Source organism: Erithacus rubecula (assembly GCF_903797595.1).
Source record: "Erithacus rubecula genome assembly, chromosome: 9".
NCBI lineage: Eukaryota > Metazoa > Chordata > Aves > Passeriformes > Muscicapidae > Erithacus > Erithacus rubecula.
In genome coordinates, this window is record NC_136660.1 from 32,616,334 (window position 1) to 32,637,533 (window position 21,200).

The 21,200-nt window shown below is 42.5% G+C and overlaps 1 protein-coding gene across 2 annotated transcripts in view; it reads left to right on the plus strand.

The window, feature by feature from the left end:
- Nucleotides 1-21,200, plus strand: part of DOCK1 (dedicator of cytokinesis 1) — a 245,380-nt gene that overhangs the window by 3,208 nt on the left and 220,972 nt on the right. For both annotated transcript variants that reach the window (XM_079312227.1, XM_079312226.1), the window contains exons 2-5: nucleotides 16,422-16,505; nucleotides 17,179-17,219; nucleotides 19,020-19,075; nucleotides 20,492-20,588. In XM_079312227.1, the coding sequence (XP_079168353.1) occupies nucleotides 16,422-16,505; nucleotides 17,179-17,219; nucleotides 19,020-19,075; nucleotides 20,492-20,588 (278 nt within the window). The remainder of the gene's footprint in view (nucleotides 1-16,421; nucleotides 16,506-17,178; nucleotides 17,220-19,019; nucleotides 19,076-20,491; nucleotides 20,589-21,200) is intronic.

Consider the following 21,200-nt stretch of genomic DNA (forward strand, 5'->3'; position numbering starts at 1 on the left):
GCTGTGGCAGCTTCCAAATCCTGAATTCTGCTGTTCTCTGCCCCTCTTTCTTTATGCTGAGAACTTCAGGGAGAGGTAGAACTGGTGCTACTGTGGTTAAAAAATACTGTGTTTAAAATGCCTGTGTCCAATGGTTTGTGTCCATATGGAGTAAATAGACAACTGCTGTGGTAGGTTAACTTTTTTTTTTTTCCCTAATTGAATAAATGATGAAATAGAAAATTAGTGCCACATGCCCTTGGATGATCAGATGAAAGAGAACAGCTTTGCAATTAGAGTTTGAGTGTCCATCCATGAAGGTGTCCAAGGAAAGGCTGGATGTGGCACTCAGTGCTCTGGGCTGGTGACAAAGTGAGGTGGACTTGGACTTTTCCAAAGTGTTTTTTCTTTGGTCTTTTCCAATTCGATGAGTTCCAGTATTTTTGTTTGTTCCTGGTGAGTTTTTGTTGTGTGTCATGACATGGCAAATAATAACAAGCCTAGTTTTAGCTGGGGGCACTGGCCCACACTTCATGGCCAGGGTGTTTTATTGCCTCTCTGAGGTTGGGATAGCTTTTCCAAAGGGAGTTATGGAAGTACCTTCAAACCAGGTACATAGAAATATTCATTTTATTATTAGGCATGGCTATAACGAGTTGGTGGACTGTGAGGTGATATGAGGACCATGATTTAGAAGTTTTACAGCTGAGTTCTGCTCTTGTCATATCCCTTTGAATAATAAATTTGCAAAGAGGAGATCTGGTGAAAGCACAGGAAATCCTACAGCCAAGCATTGCTGCTGCTCCTCTGCTGCTTCAGGGAGGACTGTGGTGCTCTGGGACAGATTTAAGGCTTTTTTGGAACCCTGGAGTTACAGTCCAGGCTGTGGTGGCACGTGGAGACTCTTGCTTAAGGTCTTGTGCATATTTGTGCCTTAGAGCAGGGAAGGAAACATTGTGAGGAAATTGAAAAGGATGGATCTCAGGAATGCATCTTAGTGATTTTAGTGCTGCTGTGCAGTGAGGTTTGGAGCTGCCTGGCAGGTCAGGAGAGGTGACTGCTGTCAGTGACACATCCCAAACCCATGGAGAGTGTGAAATGTCCATGGAGGATTGGCTGCTGCATTGGTCAGTGTGTTGGAGTGAGCACATGCAGGGTCAGTTTCCTGGAGCCAACATACCCCATGGGCACCCAGATTAGGGTTTGGTTTGTTATAACCCTCTGCTGTGAGGAGAGGCTGAGAGAACTGGGGTTGTTCAGCCTGGAGAGGAGAAGCTTTGGGGTGACCTCATTGTGGGTTTCCAGTACCTGAAGGAACCAGCAAAGATGGAGAGGGATGATGGGCAAGGGATGGAGTGATAGGACAAGGGGAGATGGCTTTACAGTGACAGAGAAGAGGTTTAGATGGGATGTTAGGAATGAATTGCTCCCTGTGATGGTGGGGATGCCCCTGGACCCTGGAAATGTCCAAGGCCAGGCTGCAGCAGCCTGGGATAGTGAAAGGTGTCCCTGCCCATGGGAGGAGTGGCACTGGGTGATCTTTATTATCCCTTCCACCCAAACCATTCCACGGTTCTATTTCACAATTGAATTGACCCTTTAATTCCCTGCTGGCTGAGGGGATGGATTTCTGTGCTGCCCCATCCCTGGCATCTCCTGGAGCAGAGGGAAGGGGCTGGAAGTTGTCCCACAGCATGACCTGAGTTTGTCTGCAGGCATCTGCTCAGTTCCTCCAGTTTACTCAGTAGCTGCTCTTGTTCTCTGTCAATAAACACTTGTTGCAAACAGATTGCAGAGGGATAACCATCCCAGATAAGTGCAAAGAAGTGGATTCCTGTTCCTTTTCATCCAGGCCAGCAACAACATTACAAGCTGGGATTGTTCTGAGAAATGATTCCTGATGGGATTTTCCAGGGATTTCTTTTTTCTTCTCATTGAGCATAAACTGATTTCAGCTGCCTATGGCCATAATATGGAGCTTTTCTTTAACTTGGCAAGGGAAGTTTTCAGTCAGTTTAGGGAATTTCCAGCTGATAATTTTACTTTTTAGCCTATAAAATAAGAGGAGGTAGAAAAGTGAGGTTTTACACTTGACATGGTATGGAGGTATGGCAGTGACAGTAGTCAGGGGGCTGATTTAAGGTTTGATTTGGTATTTTCATCCCTGGAAATGTCCAAGGCCAGGCTGGATGGGGTTGGAGCATTGGAAGGTGTCCCTGCCCACGGCAGAGGGTGGAAATAAATGACTTTGAAGGTCCCTTCAGCCCAAACTATTCTGGGATTCTCTGATTCCAAGTAGCACCTTAGTGGGTTTTGTAATGATCCCTTTATCTGTTCTGTTGGAAGTGCCTGACTCAGGTGCACTCAAGCAATGCTAATTTTGGGCTGTTTACCACACTTGGCACACATTTCCTTGTCTTACAAAGGCAAAATTTTCAGGGAAGGGAAAAAAAAACCTCCAAAACTGAGGCAGCTTAAAGTCAAACCTTCTCCCTCTGTCATCCCTCAGCTCCAGGGATAAGGGTTGGGATAATTTTTCCTTTGGATGTTGGTGTTTCTGGAGTTTGTCCTGTGCTGGCTGTGGAGCACACAGAGGATCCTTTTCTTTTTCTCATCCTGCAGGATTGAAATCCAGGGCTGAAATCCTCTTGTTACACTATGCATGTGTCCAGCAGTAGATAAATATCTAGGGCTGTTAATGGATGGAAGCTCTGACAAGGAGCTGCCTCTGATCCAGTTTTAAAGTATTTATTCCATCAAAACTGTCAGTTTTGCCTCTCTTTGACTTCCTGCAAGTCCAAAACTTCCTCAAAATTCTCAGTGGAGCTGCTCCTCCTTATGCCTTCTTTGGCAGGGTGGGAGACCACTGACAAGTCAGATTATTTTTTTTAAATTATACTTGAAAGCATTTTTAATTCTGTTTTCTAGCCTATGGTAGCCCCCAAGGCTGTTCTGACAATAGTCATTTTCTGAGTAAGGTTTTAATTAATTCCTTGATGAGTTATTGGAATAATTTGCTCCTTGAGCTTGTGGGGGGTCGAATTAAAATCATGACATGTCTAAACAAAAAAAAAAAGTTCAATAAGAGAATTCTTGTAATTCTGAAACTTTTTCCCTATTCAGACTGTAACTGTGCAAACATTTATATATTTATAGAATTATCTGCCTGTGTTTATGTAATTTGTGCATTAAATCTGATTTCTGATGCAAAGATTTGCAACACAAGCAGCAGCAGCAGTTGCTGCATTTCAGTTTCATCAGCAGAAATATGAAATATCTCTGGAAATATTTTTCTGCTCCATGTAGCTTTGTAACTAAACTGCAATAATTGCATTGAGAACTATTATGTATAATCATGTACCATATACGTAGCAAAACAAACAGATGGATGGAGAATGAAGCAGCCATTGGCTGCCATACATGAATTTGGGATTTTTTGTATGATATTTTTTAGCACTGCTGCCTTATTTTGAGTGCTGCTTATATTATTTCAGCACAACCCTCTTTAGAATATGTTTGCAGAGGGTTTTGGTGGTTGATTTAGCCTGAGGGTGTTGGAGTAGCAAAATGTCTTTGTGTTCCTCAGTAGAAAATACCAACAAGTGAGTGGAACAGGATTTGCTGTGTAATTTCTGAAGGGGAATGGCAGCAAAATTGTACATAATCAATGTCTGTGCTTGCAGGCACTTGGGTTTTTCAGGCACTCTGGTTGTACATCCCTGCTCTTGTAGTAGCTGTGCCACTTTTATGGATGTGCTGCACAGATTATTGAATATTGAGGTGAAAAACCTGCTGGAGCAGCTGCCTGGCTGAGTAGGTGTGGGGGTTTTGGGAAAATCCTGTTATCCCTGAGGATTCCCAGTGGGGAATTATCCTCCTGGAGGAGGATCCTCCTGGCTTGACCTGGGGAGCTCCTGGCTGGTTGTGGCAGAGCATTTGGAAAATTTGGCAGTGCAGGGTGGGCACTTGGGATTGGAGAGAGCTCCTGGAATACCTGGGAGCCTTTGGAATACCTGAGATCCTCTCTGCAGCCTGCAAGTGCAGCTTTAGGTGTTTGTGTTTGCTCTGCTTTCCTTGTCCTGCTTATCCAAACAAAGCACGGAAGTGCCGGCGTCACTGGAGCTGGATGGAATAAAATCAAATAACATCTGTGCAGGGAATGGAGCCTGAGTGTCCTGGGAGGAGGGAACCCACAAGGACCCAAAGACATTCAGCTGTGTTGTATCAGGAGGGTTTTCCCCATTTTCATACCAAGTAAAAAGGAGAAAACAGAATTAAGGGAGAACATGGCCAGCCCTGGGAGAGGGCAGAGGTGCAGGATTGTGGAAAGCTCCACTCTCACCTGTGTGCAGCTTCCCTGCCTCCCAGCTGCTGCTTCAGCCTCCAGCATCCTCCCAAAGGTGCCAGCTGGTCTGCAGGAAAAAGTGTTGGCAGCAGGGAGTGGCTCAGGGCATGGAGTTGGGTGCTTTTATTGAGGAGCTGCTCCGTGTGCAGTGTCTGTGTGTCAGAAATGAAGTGGAAGAAAAAACAGAAAAAAGTGCTCCTGCAGCAGCCCCTGACTCAGGAAATCTCAGTGCTGAGCCAGATGGAAGCTGCTGATGAGAAATGGAGTTTCTGAGTCTTGGGGCAGATGGTGAGCGATGGAAAAGGACACTTGCTCTCAGAAAAATCTGCTGTGCACATGAGTGCAGTGCCCAGAGCTGCCCTGCCATGGCTGGGGATTATCCAGGCAGTGGCTGGGAGTGCTGTCCTGGAGCTGCAGCTCATGGCTCTGCAGAGATGCTGGAATGTGTCACTTGGCCAGCAAAGTTACTGATAAGGGCCTGTGGGAATGTTGCTGTTGAGAAACACCAGGTTAATCTCTCAAAATAGGAGGTGTGAGTGAAAGTTAACATCAACATGACAGCTGTGATTTTAATTACTGTGTTTTAAGTAATGGGAAGAGCTAAAAGTGGATGTGTTCAGCAGCCCTTGCTTGATTGACTTTGCCTTTTTCCTGCTGCTTTGGGGTGCTGTGGGAGAATTATTGTTCATTGCATCAATCTGTGGCTGATTTCTAGCTTTAATACAGAAAATAATGCTCAGACTCAAGCCTTTATTATGCTCTAACCTGTGGTAGTGGTGGTTACCTCATGTCCAGCCTTTTTTTTTCCTTTTTATTTCTTCTTTTGTCCTTGTACACAAATTCCCACCAATTTTCTGCAGGCATCACCTGTTGCCTTCTCATCCCTGCAGGAATTCCTTCTTGCTCACCCTTTTCCTCATTATTCTACTGCCTCAGTCTTGCTTGTTGCATTTTTCTTGCCATGACTGGTAAATGTTGGTGTTTCCATCAATCCATCACTTCATTTGACCAAGAATCTCAAATGGAGTAGACTTGAGAGTATTTTATTTCCTTCTTTCTGAGCCTGGTGTATTTTGTGGGTTTGTTTTTGGTGCTTTTTCCTTCTGTGGATTGATATCTGAAGTTTCCAGTGTGAAGGGTAAATGGTGTGACTCAAAAAAAAAAAAAAAAAGTGGTTTGTGGCATTTTTAAAATTTTAATTTTGGAGGTATTTTGGCTTCTGTTTCTTATCAGAATTGATCTGTAGAAGGTTTGCTTGGCATGGCAGGATCCAGCTTTGTCCTTCTGTAGCTGCTGACAGTCTGTGCACACCTCTGTGTCACCTCCACTGGGCTCTTCTGCACTTTTTTGATGCTGCTCACTGACATCTGGGCATAAAAAAACCAGACTTTTTGTCCAGGCCATGTCAGGAGTGTGCGCAGGAGCAGCTCAGAATTCCTGCAGCATTGGGACTGCACAAAACAGCTGGCATTGGCTCCTTTTAAAAATTAATTTAGTGACCTGTGACAAAGCAGTGGACAGATCCTTTTTCTAGAGATTTCAGTTATTGAGCTTTTTTTTTGTGAGAAAACAGTTGGCCTTGCTCACAGTGAAGGGGCTGGAGATGAGAACAGATATTTTTTGTGGTGCACAGCTATTTCTTGGCCAGTAGTTTGCACAGTGTGTGAGTCAAACGGGACAAAACACCAACCCCAAACTTTTTGATGCAGAGCCAGATATTCTTTTGGTATTTATCACATTGTGCTTTGTTTATTTGTATTTGTTGGTTGTGTTCTTGAGTGTTTGACTGGAGCTGAGACTCTGAAAGGATTTAAAAAGGACATTAGGTGTTTATCTGGATAGGAGGGATGCCTGCAGTTTGTGTTCTTCTCCTGCTGAATCCCAGCCTTGGGATGTTGGTGCAGGTGGTGCTTGTGCAAGATTAGGGCCAAGGCTTGGTTAAACCAGTGCTGCAGCCACAAACTGGGAGTGGGCTCCCATCAGGAGCAGTCCCCATCCCTGCAAGTGTCCCAAATGTGTGGCTGTGGCACTTGGGGACACAGCTGGGTGTGACCATGGTGCTGGGCTCACTGTTGGACTGGATGGTGTTGGAATCGTGAAAATTGGAAAGGACCTTTAAGATTAGCAAAACATTATTGGGAAAAACATCCCAAAGCTTCTTTAAGATTCAGATGAGTTTCAAGGAGTGACTAAAGTATCTTGCTTGGAGCTCTGTGGGGTGGGAATTCATATTCCCAAAAAATAAAGGCTGGATATAGCCAGATAAGCACATTTTAGTAAAAACTTGAGAGAATGACTCAGCCGTGGTGCTGCTGACATTGTTGGAAGTTTTGTGTGGGCTCAGCTCTGGTTTGATTTTCTAGTTGAATGTATTCTTGAAGTGATTTATTAACAGATTTTTAACAATCACTTGTGCTGCAGAGGAGCCTCTGTTTATTTACTGGGCTGTGATGAGTGATGGAACTGGTTCAGATTTTTGCCTTAAACACAGAGTTTGGGTTTCCTGCAGCAGCTGCAGTTTGCACAGTTAGAGCACACAAAGGTGAATGTGCTCTTGGCTGAAAACCAGGAGTTTTAATACTTTTGTTGCTTGAATATTTAAAATATTGGCATAATTGCAAGCTTGTACAGTCTGGGTGTGATACCATCTATGATACAGCCTGCTGATCTTAAATCAAGATAAAAACTTTGAACACCAGGAGTTCATGTATTATATTTGTAAAGTGCTATCTGGATGCTTCCATAACATTTACATAAAAAGTGTGGAAAATATAAAATAATTTTGTGGAGGAGAGCTTGAATAATTGTGTGCCAGTTTAGGCTTTCAGGAGATGGATAGTGACAGCTTTGAGAAATGCCTGGGTAAACTCAGTGAAAAGTAAAATATTGGTGATCATTATTCAAATCTTGAGTTCTCCAGCTGTTTCCCTTCTTGCTGCATCTGCACATGGCAGAATTTGTGTTGTTGTTACCTTTGCATGCAGCAGCTTCCTCTTGGGCCATTCATGGAGCAAGAAACGTTTTTAAAATATAAATTGTAAAATTTCTCCAGAACACTGAAGGCTGCTTAGCAAGAGGACTGAGTTAGATTCCTCCAGGAAAATGGAACAAATAATTTCCCCACCTGTTCCTGCTGCTGAGTGCTGCTGGTGGCTCAGAGGATGTTTCTCCAAAGTGTGTGATTTATAGATCAAAACCAAGCTGCTTTGCTGGACATGAATTGAGTGTGGAGTTTGCTGCCTGTCAATAATTTGGTTTTATAATAGTTCTCTTTTGAGGTAGAGGTGCTGCAAGTGGAGCTGAGTTGAATAATTGAGAAATGACAACTTGTTTGAGATGAATGCAGCATTTTTTTAGCCAGGGAAGCAAATTGCTTTAAGGTGAAAGCTGCACTGTCCAGTCTAGCACAAAATTCTGCTGCCTGTTGGAGCTTTCCAGACAGAAATTGAAATAGATTTTGGGGATTGTGGCAGGGAAATCAGTCCCCTTAAGCTGCTCCTTGGCCAGGAGCTGCTCTGGCCCCTGCTCTGCCCCGGGCATGTGTTGGGTGCTAATGCCTCACCCCTTTTCAGGGAATTCTTGGAGTGATGCTGGGAAAATAACCTGCCAAAAAGGGGGAAAGAATAATCAAAATACTCCCTTTCTTACAGCAGAGGTTATCGAGTTACTGCTGGGTTAGTGACACTCTAATCACCCTCCTGGAATTAATATGTCACCCTCAGGGGGTTTTTAAAATGCATTTTCTTTGGATGATTGTGCTTGGGAAGGAAGGAGTTACAGCTTTGAATTATTCTGAATTAACAAGGGCAATTCTGAGGCTCAGGGCAGTGAGAGAAGTAGGTATAAGAGGGGGTTTTTTTTGAGTTTTTTTTTTTTAATGTATTTCAGTAGACTGAGGGGTACCTTAGCAGTGGGGAACCAAGTTCTCACCTGGGAATCCTGTGTACACCTGGGATTGATCATTGGCTACACCAACTTTAAAATACTAATTTATTACATTATGTGCATATTAAAAAAATAATTGATAAATGTAAATAATATTAAAAAAGTTTGACTTGATGATCCTTCCAACTTAGAATATCCTGTGATTAGGCTAGAAAAGGCTTTAGAATTATTAAATGAACTCATGATAAAGTGAAGAGTTGTGAGTTTACAGGTGGGTTCTTATTGTGCCAAAATTGCTTCAAAACTGTGGAGTTCAGTGTCTGGAAGCAGAGATTTAGGGTGTTCCTCTACTGATTTTTCTTCCTTTGCCAGAAATATGTGGATTTATAGAGCAAAACGTGATGCTGGGTCTTTAATCAACAGTGGCATCATATCAGTTACTTTTCCTCATTTTTTCCAGAATGAACACAGAAATTGGTGTGGGCTCCCAGGATTGCCCTGAGGTGGGAAAAATGGATTAGCAGGGATGTGAGCTGTGGGAGAGCTGCCCCAGTGCTGGGGGAGCTGGACAGTGACCCTTTGTTAGGGCCAGGGGCTGAGCCAAGTCCTCTGGAAGCTGCCCCAAGCATGTGATTGCCCCTGCTTTGGAGAAAAACAACTTTTCCCTGTTTTTGCAAAATGCTGCTCTTATCTTTTGATGCATTCAGAGCTGTTTGACTCGCTCCCATGGTGATGTTTTCCCCCCAGTTCTGGTGAGAGGTGCAAATTGAGGAAAAACTGGTTTCCCATTTCTGAAATTCCCATTTCAAAATTCTCTGATTTCCCATTTCTGCCGTAGCCTGGATGTTCTGGGAGAGAGGGGGAAGGTGTTGGTGGGTGAAACTGGGGCTCTCAGCAGGTCATTCTTCTCTCTGGGTGTTCTTTTGGGCAAAGCAGAGTAAGTTCCTCAGGGTTTATTTGGGGTCTGCACTCTTCCTGTTGGAGACAGCCTGATAAAGTGATGGCAAAGAAAAAAATTGAATAAGGTTTGTGTGAAAAGCCTCAAACCCCTTCATCTTTTTTCTCCTAATACAGGGGCTTTCTTGAGAAAAGAACAGAGGAATTTTGTTTTTGTTTTCCCTTGTAGAAATGCTGAGGAGGAAGAACAGTAGGAAATGAAAGCATCTTCCCATCACCTCATTTCCTCCTTGCTTTAGGCTCTGTGCTCTGCATCATCAGCTTGGTGTTGCAGTGAATTATCATTTTTTTTTCCTGTTTCCACAGCAGTGCAAGAGGACTTTCAGTGTGTTGAACTCGATTTTTATAGTCATTGAAATGCCTGTTAAAATGTAGCTGTGCCATTAAGCTCACTGCTGTAGTAATATTTAGGAAAAGACCCTCTTAGCACAATTCTGCTCAGTGCAATAGGAATTTCCTGCCATGGCAAGGAAGAATTTGGGGGCTGATGCTTCAGGGATGTTCAGAGGCAGCTCAGAGCCCCAAATGGGGTCTGGGGAGCTTTGACATCATTTATGTGGGTTCAGCCTGGAGCACTGTGCTGGGAAGGACTTCAGGGTTCCTAAATCCCTTTCACAGGCTGGATTTAAGAGTGAGCTTGTGGCATTTGGGATGTTGCAGCTGTGTGTGTTGGCTGGACATAAACTAGAACATGAGATGTTCCACCTCAGCATGAGGAACTCCTTCCCAGGAGGGTGGCAGAGCTCTGGGACAGCTGCCAGGGGGGATGTGGGGTCTCATTCTCTGAGGGACACTTTCCAAACCCACCTGGGTTGTTCCTGTGTCCCCTGCCCTACCAGGGGATGCACAGGATCATCTCCAGAGGTCTTCTCCAACCCCAGCTGTTTTGGGATTCTGTAGCTGGATTTGGGACTTCTCCTGAGGCTGTCCTTGTTGATAGAATTTTTGGGATTCATTTTGTTGCAGGCATTAATACTTTCCCTTTGCACTTTTGTCCCTCCATTTGAAGGTATAGAATATTTTGGTGTGTATTTTTCCACCTCCCCAGCCACAGGTTGCCTGGCTCTTACATTCAGGGTAATTGCTCCTTGTTTTTCTCCTTCCTTAATTTCTGACATTGCAGCACAGTGAGTCTTAATGGAAGATTAAAAAAAAAAATCCCTTTAATCAGCCATTTAGGTTGGATTTTAGGAAAGCTTTTTCCATGTTGTCATAAAGATTGGAAGAGGCTGCCCAATGGCTTCTCCTGGGGCTGTCCTTGCTGTTGGTAGAGTTTTTGGGATTCTGTGGTGGGATTTGGGACTTGTCCTTGGACTGTCTTTGCTGTTGATTGAGTTTTGAGTTCTGTGGCTGGTTTTGGGACTTTTTCTAAGGCTGTCCTTGTTATTGATGGTGTTTTTGGGATTCTGTGGCTGAATTTGGGATTTCTCCTGGCAGGGCTGGGTGTGGAGCTGCAGCTCTGCCACTTCTGGTCACTTCCCATCCCCTGGGAGCCTGGGCTGGAGGATCTGGCCTGACTCACCCCCAGCCCAGGCACATCTGATGCTCTGCCAGCCCTGACCATAAACTGCATGAGTTCCTCCTCCCCTCCAGCCTTTAACTCTTGTCCTTCTCCTGGGGGCTTTTTGTACATTTTTCTACATAGCCATGTTGAAGCTTATGCAAGTTTTCTAATAACCATGTATAGAGGTGGTTTTGAATTTTGCTTAATTCCTGCTCAAATGCTGTCCTTGCCTTCCTGGAGGATGGTGCCAGAGCAAGAGCCAAGTTCCAGCTCCTTAGTGGCCCCCAGTGAAATGTAGGAAGTCTGAGGGAATATCAAAACTCAGTCACTTTGTGATTCTGAGTTACCACAAGACAGATGCCAAAACATCTGCCTCTGGAAAATGTTTTGTGTTAGTCTAAATCAGCATTTTGCTTTTTCAGTGTTGTGAGCTTGGGGTGATGTGATTGCTCTTTGCATCCAGGGTGTTTCACTTAATGGACTTCTTAATATTAAAGATCAATTTGGATGTTCTTGATTGTGCTTCTTGTTAGCTGTGCATTATGGCACATTAATAATCCTCTTAGAGTCAATAATGATGTGTGTTTATATATATTTTAGCACTAGTTTGAGCTTTATACCCTCTCTACTTGGTGGTAAAGTACTCTGAATACAGATTAGCCAAAGGAGGGGGGAGAGCTGTTGAAATGGTGGCTAAGCAGCTCACTTCATTAGCTCACTAAAAATAAAGTGTCTGACTTGAAAGGGGGAGGAAGGAAAGTGAGAAACTGAACTTGTTTCTTGGAAATTTTGGCTTTACCCAGGACTTTTCATGTCACAGAATCCCAGATTTATTCAGGTTGGAAAAGAGCACCAACATCTTCAAGTCCAATTGTGTCTGATCCCCATCTTGTCCCAGCCACCTCCAGGAATTCACTGGGCACCTGCAGGGATGGGGACTCCCCTGCCAAAGCCTGAGCACCTTTTTTCCATGGAGAAATTCCTGCTGGTGTCCAACATGTCCTCTCCTCCTGTCCCTTTCCCTGGGAGCAGAGCCTGACCTCAGCCTGGCTGTCCCCTCCAGTCAGGGAGTTGTGCACAGCCAAAGGTCCTCCTGAGCCTCCTTTCCTCCAGGTTTGATTTCTTTCTGTATTTTAATTAGTGCAGAAAGGACAAGTGAGCATCTTTTGTTCTACTCCAGCTCTGCCAGCAGTTCTCAGCAGGGTGGGTTGCACTTTGGAAAAGGCTGCAAGCCTCAAGTTTGGGATTATTCTGGATTTCTGAAGTTTCCTCAGATTATTCATTAATTCATGCTGGGTAGTGAGTGATGAGACACCAGATGTGATGCAGAACGTGTTGCTGCCTTTGCCATCTGCTGGGAAACCTGAGGTGTCTGCTTGTGCTCAAAAAAGCTTGGTGACCCTTCACTCTTGGTGTCCTCACTCTGGAAGAAGGATTTCAGGCTGAGATATCCCAGAGTCTGCTTCAGGATTCTCTCACCCTCAACAGATGCCCATGGAGGAGTTTGCAGCTGAACCATTTCAGGAATTTGCTGCTCACAGAGAGGAGGAGTGAAAGGAGCTGCTGCCTCTCCTTTGTAAGGGAAAGTGGTGTTAAATCCTTCCTATCTACTTGAACTTGTGGGATTTAGGCTAAGCCTGTGATGAAAGTCACATTTGTGGGTTGAATCAATAAGATCAGAGCATCACTGGGCAGGAGGAACCTCCAGCTGGATTTTCTCCTTTAGCTTGGTGGTAACTGTTCAGATCTAAGAATTTCTCTAGGCTTCTCTCTTCAGGATTTTTTTTTTTTTTTTGGGGGGGGATGTTTGGATAACAGAATAATTAAAATATTGAGAAAGAGCTCTGAATCAAGTTTGGTGAGAGCAGGAATGACAAAACCCAAGGTGAGGGTAAGAGAATCTACCCTTGATTAATGCACACATGAAACAATTGTCTTATTTAACAGTTCTCAGATGTAACTCCTGACTTAATCACTGCTTTTTTTTCATTTTGCTTCTCCATTAGCCTCAGGTGTAGAAATTAGAAACTCCTCTGGGTGAGTAGCAGAGTACTAAGGAATCTGCCTGAATACTCAAATGAACCACTTTCATTTTAGGGAAAATAGGAAAACCTTCAGGTGTCTTTTAATACCAGAGAATTTACAAAAGCTTTTGCTTTCACCTCTGCAATTTGTCTGCTTTCATTGAAAAAGCACAGTTATGGTTTAGGGATTTTTTTATTTTTTAAAGCCAGTATGAAAGAAAGCTGGTAATGTGTTAAATGTAGTTTGGTTTTTTCAGGAGTTTAGAATGATTAATACAGCCTTTAAAGCAAAGTAATACCAGGGAACATTACTCTGTAACATCTTTATGGCATGTTAAGATATCTCACCTTTTTTAGAATCAGAAAAAAGATTTTTCAGTAGAAACTGATGTTACCTTTGTTTGCTTTTTCCCTTTTTTTTTTTCACCTTTAATTCTTCTAGTGTTGGCCTCCTCATTTTTCTGATGTGTGCAGATTGAGTGTAGCTCACAGAGGTGTTTGCTTTGTGAAGGGGGGTCTGGTGCAATTTCTATAATGCCCTGTTCAGCATTCCTTCCTTTATCAACTCTGAGTTGAAAAAATTCCTCTTTCTGTGCCCACACTTAATTCTTTGCTTTTGGGACTCTCATGTGGATGTTGGATTTTTTAAATTAAGCAAAACATACTTCAGTTTAAAAAAAAAACAACAAAAAAATCAAAAGTTATACCTCAGTATATAATATTTTTAAAGAATTTTAAATGATAGCTCAGGACACAATTGATGAGACAAAATGCAAACACTCCAGTTTCATGCTTTACTCCTCCAAACTTTGGCTTTTTCTTTAATTAAAGCCTTGTTGTTTGCTCCAATCAAACATTTTCTGTCACAACATCTTTTGATGTCACTGTACATAAGAAAAATTGCTGTGAGGAGGAGTTATCTGCTACCTTGCAGGGGAGTTTGTGGTGCACTTCAAGCCTCCTTTGTAATCACAGGGGTGGAATGCACTTTATAGTTATTTTGGTTGTTTGCTTCACGATCTGTCAATGCTGTTGAAAGCCAGAAATGTGATTTATTTTCCTCTTGCAGACATATTTTTCACACATATCTATATGTTTTTAAAGATAAATCACCCCTCCCTGGCTCCTGAGTCAGTTGGGGTCAGTGGGAGCTGTGCTGGGCAGTAATTACCATTTGATGGCTGTTTGTCATCTTCTGTCAGAAGAATTGGTCATTACTGCAGCTCCTGGTGCCTGACCTGCCTTGTTGTGACAGACACCAGTTTTAGCACTCTTGGGCATAAATTTTAGTGCTTTTTTTTATTCATAGCTGCCTTTGATCCTCAGTGTTGTTCCTCTTAAATGTTGGAGAAATGCTCAGCTGAAGTGTGAATTGAGTACAGGACTGGTTTTTAATCTGTTAAAATGCAAATTTTTCCTGGCTGGGATGTGTGGTGTGAGTCAGTGAAGTTGCCTGTCGGGTCCTGGAGGTGGGAGACTGTCCTTGGATCCATTTTTGGATGTGTGAACATCCCAGGGGTGCCTTGGTTGAGCTGTGAGCACTGAAGGATCTGAGTAAACACCCCAAGGATGGATTTTTGTGTTGCACTGCAGCCAGTTTGGAGGAGTCAGGGCTGTGTTAACTTGAGCTGTGCACAAAAGCTGAAATGAGAATATTTCTGGGGGTGTTTCCAAGCAGACTGTCCCACGTGCTCTGTGTTCACCACTGTGATCATCCCCCTGCTCAGAGCATTTAAAATGCTCATTTTGTGTTTCTCAGAACCCCCTTGTCCTGCAGGGCAGCATTTATGGTTTCAGATATCCTGTGCCAGATACCTGGGAGGGAGGGAAGGCTTATCTGTCTCTAATAATGACAAAATTAAGGAAAGCATTAAAACACAAATAGCTTGGCTTGTTTTGATGTCAATAAAAAGTGGTACTTCCTAAAACCTTCATTTAAATCCTGGTGATACTGGTCTCTGCAGTGCACCTGACCTTTATTTTTTACCCTCTGGTGTGTTTTTATTCCATGAATAATCTTCCACTTTATACAGTGTTTTCCAAACTGCTTTTCCATGGCTTTTTTTCCTCCTTGTACACTCAGATTTATTTATTTACTTCTTAACTCTAAAGTCTGTCAATCCAGAGGAGTCCTACAGAGGACAGGACCCAGCCAGGCTGAGTGGATTATTTATTGGTGATCCAGTGGATTATTTATTTATTGGTGAGCAGGAATTCCAGGAGTTCAGGGGAGAACAAGCAGTAATTCCTGCAGGCAGCAGCCTGTGCCCCATCCTTGTGCTGGGATTAGAGCACTGGGATAAACTGGTTATCAGATTTGGGCTCAGAGCAGTTTTCTGTCCAGTTCCCAGCTCTTAGAAATGTAATTTGTGGTGTTGGTTTCTTGTGTAACACAGGAGATCTGCTGGCCAGGTAAGGCAGGTGTTACCTGGGTCCCACCTCTCATTGCTTCTAGTTAGAATTTAATATTTACTTTCGATAATTTAATATTTATTACAGTTATACTATATTTATTATAATAATTTTATATTTAAATGTATAACTCTGCCATGTTTTGAATTTGAGGGGTTTTTTGTATCATGAGTGTGTTGTGGATCCTCTGTGGTCTCAGAATTTCCTGTGGGAACCACATGTCATTTATCCAGGTCATTCTGTGCCAATAAAACATCTGAGTCCTGTCCTGGGAACTGAGGCAGAAAGAAAAGCAGTGGTCATCTAAGGGGTAGTAGGAATTTGGGAGTTAATAATTATATTCCAAAAATGCTTTTGTTTCCTGGAGAGTTAGAACAAAAGTGAGAAATTCTGATTTTTAGGTATTATTGGTCCTCATTGGAGGGAGTAGCTGCAGTTCTAAATTGAGGAAGAAACTAGACTGAAGTTCTTTAATTTCAATCTTGTGAGATATTTCAGTCTGTCTTCAATCATGAGGACCCTTACTGATATTAGAAGATTTTTTTCTTCTCCCACAGAGAGTTTACTCCATATAAAACTTAAAAATTTGGTTTTAGGAGTAATAACTATTTTGTTTTTCAAATCATGAGTATTTTGTTTCCCAACCAGACCTGGTTTTTAGAGTTCTTTGTCAGATGGATTTGTGGACATTGCCAGTCTTAGTGCTCAAGAGTGTCCAGATTTTCTTTTGGGAGGAGTGATCTTGGAATTCCTGTTAGATTTGTTGGAGTTTATTGTAAAGTGGGTTGGTTGCAGTTGCCTCTGGCACTCAGAAGTTCTAAAATGATATTTTTCAATATCCTATGCATGCAGTAAATGAATGAAGTGACTTAGAAAACTTAAAAGTGTCTTTAGAAAACTCAAATTGCCATGCTAACATTAAAGGATGATTTCTGTGTGTTGAGCTGACGGGGAAGACAGAGCAGTTCTTTGTAGAACTGCCTAAAATTGACACAAAGTGCTGTGGAAAGCTGGCAAATACAACAAAAATTGAGTGTATTGCCATGAAGAAGCAAAGCATTATACACACAGTGAGGGACAGCTTTACAAAGTGAACTTGTGGCTTTTAAAATTTTGTTACAGAGGGGAAATATTGAGAAAAAAGTTGAGAACTTGGCCGAATCTTTTTCAGCCAAGAATTTTTAAAAAAAAAAAAAAAAATCTTTTTTTACAAAAAGATTCAGAATGGCAAAAATGAGTAATAAAAACATTGATGTGGAGGAACAGCTGGAGTTGTTGCCTTGCCTGTGCTGACAGCAATGTTCCCTCTCTCCAGCTCTCTACAACTATGATGCCAGGGGACCAGATGAGCTTTCCTTACAGATTGGTGACACTGTGCACATCCTGGAGACTTATGAGGGTAAGAGGGCAAAAATCAGATGGGAAAAGAGGATTTTTTTGGGAGGAATTCCTTCTCTGTTTGTCATGCTATCAAGTGATGAATTGGAGGTTGAAGAAATGGGGACAGTGAATAAGCACTGGGTTTTCTCTGGAGGAAGAATTTTCACACAACTGCAACAGTTGTAGAATCTGCCCCACATTAGAGAAATGAGAGATGCTTTTTTGGGTACCCTTGGGGAATGCAAAAGGACCTGCTGCTGCAAGAAGTTTAATCTGAATTTGAAAGTCACCTGGGTCCTGAATGATTTCTGTGTCTCTTCTGAGATGGGTGCCTGTGTTAGTGCTGTGCACTGATTTCAGCCTTTTCCAGACACCTCTTTTGATAAAAAAAACTCCACAAACATCACCTGTGCCAAAATCTTTAGTCTCTGATCCTTGTGCAAGGGAATTTCAGTGCTGAGTTTGATAATCAACAAGATGTGGAAATTCTCTCCATTACCACTCTGATTTTATACCTTCCATGGCTTGTTTTATCCAGGATATTAAGCCTATGGAAAATTGAAATTCAGGTGGGATGTGCAGGGCTGAAGCATGTTCAGAAGCCTCCTTATGATGCTGTAGAGCTGGGAAGGAGCAGATGGGAGGTGCCATAAATGAACTTTTTAATGCTTTTCCCTTTTTTCCTCTCCTAGGTTGGTACAGGGGTTACACACTACGGAAGAAATCCAAGAAGGTGAGTGTTACCAGAGTGTGATATCCTCATTTTTCTCTTGGAATAAGATGGATTTTGGCACTGTGTTTGATGGAGCTGGATCCCAGGTGTACACTGGTCCCTGCTGCTCTGTCTCTTCAGCCTCTGGTCAGTGGGGATTTTTCAAGTGAATAAAAAGCTTTTATTTTAGGAAAGCCTGAAAGATGAGTGGCCCATCCAGCTCTGGGGTCCATAGAGAGGATGTGGAGATGCTGGAGAGAGTCCAGAGCAGGCAGCAGGGTGAGCAGAGGGATGGAGCAGCTCTGCTGGGAGAACAATCCCAACAAGGGCTGGCATTGCTCAGCCTGGAGAAGAAACTTTGGGGTGACCTCATTGTGTCCTCCCAGTGCCTGAAGGAACTGCAGGAAAATAGAGATGGGACAAGAGATGGAGGGACAGGACACTTTAATCTCAAGGAAGGAGATTTAGATGGGATGTTGGGCAGAACTTCTTCCCTGTGAGGATGAGGAAGGGCTGGGATGGAATTCCCAAATGTGCTGTGGCTGCCCCTGGATCCCTGAAGTGCCCAAGGCCAGGCTGGAGCAGCTGGGACAGTGAAGGTGTCCCTGCCATGGCAGGGGTGGCACTGGATGAGCTCTGAGGTCTTTTCCAAGCCAGGCTATTTTACATTTGTGATCCCAGTTTTTGCAGTTTAAAGGTAAATCACTCATTAAATCCTGATGTGCATGTAACAGTAACTACTGCACCAAACCTTTCCTCAGTAAAAAGTTCAGACCTTGGTGTTCTCCTTGCTCTGTTGAGAGGCTGCCACTGCTGCTGTTCAGTTTTGGGTTCCTGGTGAAATGCAGTTGCAACTTGGAGAGGAATATGGAGCCAAACTTTGGGAATTTTCATTTGTTCCCTTTGGGGAGAGGAGGAGGCTTCTCCTGCAGTGGAATTTCAGTGTGCACCAAGAGCTGCATTTGCAGCTGTTTCTCTGGAATGAGAAGAGAGGAAACCACACAAACACTGGTTGTAGCATCATGGTTTATTTTTTGAGCCTTTTACTTCATAGTAGTAATTAAACAAAATTAAACTGTAGGGTTTGCTTATTTTTTCACTGAAACACTGCAAATTCTATGTTTGCCTCCAGAGGTGTGTGTTTAGTTGTTTTCATGTCTAAAAGTGCAGAGTTGGGTGGTTCATCCCACTCATTTCCTTACCAGGCCTGGGGTTTTTATTCTATTTTTGTACTTTGTTTTTTTGTGTGTGTGAACACATTGAATTTCTTACAAACCATGTTTCATGAACGTGCTTTTTGCAGTCTGAGAAGCAATTAGACATTTTTCTTGCCTTAAATTATTTCCATGTGTTGCTGCATTTGTCTGACTGCCACTAAATTTAGTGATTTTTGAATATTTTTAAAACTGGGGTAAAAAATCTCATTCCCATGCACTTTCCCCCAGTGGCTTCTCAATAATTTCTATTATTGCATTCCCAGATGATCAGAAAACTGAACTCCTGCCTTGAAGGGTGAGATGGTGGAATTTGCTTTATCAGCTTGACTTGAATTCTTTTAAAAATCTTGTTTTATATCTGCCTCTTGATTAATTTAGAATATTTTTACAGAGAAGCTGTAAGGTTGCAATAACATCTGGAAAGGACAGGCAATGCAAAAATTGAATATATGTGAAAAAAGTCCCAAACACAACTCTTGTGATGCTTGAGGATGAGAGAGGCTCTGCACACCCAGCAGTGTTTTGGCATATTTTAGGAATAAACACAATATATAGTGTGCAGCTGGTTAAATAACATATTTTTTCTTCTCCTTCCCTCTCCAAGGGTATATTTCCTGCCTCCTATATCCATCTTAAGGAAGCAATTGTTGAAGGCAAAGGGTGAGTTGGATTTGAAAAGAACAAAATTACTTTTTCCCATTTTATTTACATTTCAGTGCATTTCCAGGTAAGCTACACTTGTTTCCATGTAATATTCTGCCATACTCAGAAGTTATTTTGTGATTTTCCTGTTCCTTTCCCTGGTGTGTGCAATAGTTGGGGCTGTATTTGTTGTTCAGCAGCTCTTCAGATCCTTGTGTATCCAATCAGCTTTGCTGGACATGCAGGTAAAAAGTCTCTAATGTGAGGATAAAAGTTGAGTTAAAAATCAGGAAAAAAATCTCAACCTAATCCCAGAGGAAAAAGGAGGTGGAGTGAAATTAATAAATCATTAGCCAGGTATGAAATGGAGTGAAACAGGATTAAAATGTTTAATTCCTTTGTGCCTGATTTATTTTTATACTCTGTTAAATATGTAAATGATCAAAGTAGTAATCATGAGATTGCTGCATAATGACATCTTCCTTGCTGATTGCAAAACTGCCTTTAAGTACCTGCTGCTGCAATATTCAAAGATCTGGCTGGTATTTCTTACCTTTGTGGCACCTCATTTTAATACAAATCATACAGAAACTTCCTGGTAATGAACTGAATCTTAATTTAGAAAAAAAGAACAATTAAAGAGGAATGTGGTGGTGGTGTAGGTTGGGCACATCTGGTTTTTATCTTGGTTGTTTCTTGTGGAATAAATCAGTCAGTAATGGATGTTGTAGTGAGGTGTGCACTGATCCTTGGGAGTGCAGAAAGGAGGGAGGGATATGACAAGAGGGGATGGACTTAAAATGAAGGAGGGGAGGGATGGGTGAGATTTTGGGCAGGAATTGTGCCCTGGGAGGGTGGGGAGGAGCTGGGCAGGAATTCCCAGATTTGCTGTGGCTGCCCCTGGATCCCTGCAGTGTCCAGGGCCAGGCTGGACATTGGGGTTGGAGACAGGGGAAGGTGGAACAAGATCTTTGATCCCTTCCAAGCTGAACCATTCCATGATCCCACAATCTGAGCACATCAAAATATCTTTTATGTGCTGTGGCTTTACTGGTGCCCAATGCTTCAACAGCTGATACTGTCTTACTTTCACTGATAAATTTATAACAAGTGATGCTAATTCCTGCCCAGTTCTATTCAGTTCCCTTTGGAAATGAGCAGCTCTTCCTAAGGAATTATTCTAGATCAGGTGATTTAAATTCAATATCAGCATAAAAATTCCCCCAAAGAGGCTGCTCTGTGCATGGTGGTGTCACCATTCCTGGAATTGCTCAGAAACTGTGTGGATGTGGCACTTGGGGACATGGCTTAGGGTGGCCAAGGTGGTGCTGGCAACACTCAATGACCTTAAATCTCCTTTCAAACCTTAACAATTCTGTGGTTCTCCATTCTCACTGATTTACTCAGCTCTTTTTTTTAACCCTTCCTGTTCAGGCAGCACGAGACAGTGATCCCCAACGAGCTGCCCCTGATCCAGGAGGTCACCACCACCCTGAGGGAATGGTCCAGCATCTGGAGGCAGCTCTATGTGGTAAGGACAGCTCAGGAAAAACCTTCACACAGAGTTTCATGGCAAAAGTGGAACAGGGAGAAATGGGACTGCTGGTTATGGAGGAACTCTTAATGAATTTCCCCTTCTGTTGTTGTTTCTAAAGGCAGCTTTGTGCTGAAAATCCATGTAGCATCATCTCTGTTACAGCACAAATCTCTTGCCTATTTTATCAAATTTTTCTTGTGCAGAATCAGGTGTGGGGTTTTTTTTTTTTAGTGTTACCTTGATCAAGCAATAATTTGTGGAGCAGTTGCAATCCCTTTTTTATGTAGGTTCTATTATAGGAAATGTTTGATTTTTTTAAGGTGTATACAGATTTGGAGTAATTTAACATGTAATTTTATTAGAGAAATTAAATTGTGTTCAGGCTGTTTCTTAAGGCTGCTGGTCTCTGTAGTGAAATAGAGTATTTAATGTTGAATTTGTGAGTGTAAATGGAAAGCTTTATAAAATTACAAGTGTAAGTCTTTAACCTCTCAGTATTCCTTTATGTAAAGTTGGTTGTTCCCAGATTTTAACACCTCAACTTCCATGCTCTTTTATTTTGATATACTAAGCTTTCAACTACATAAGAATGTATTAAAAACTTAG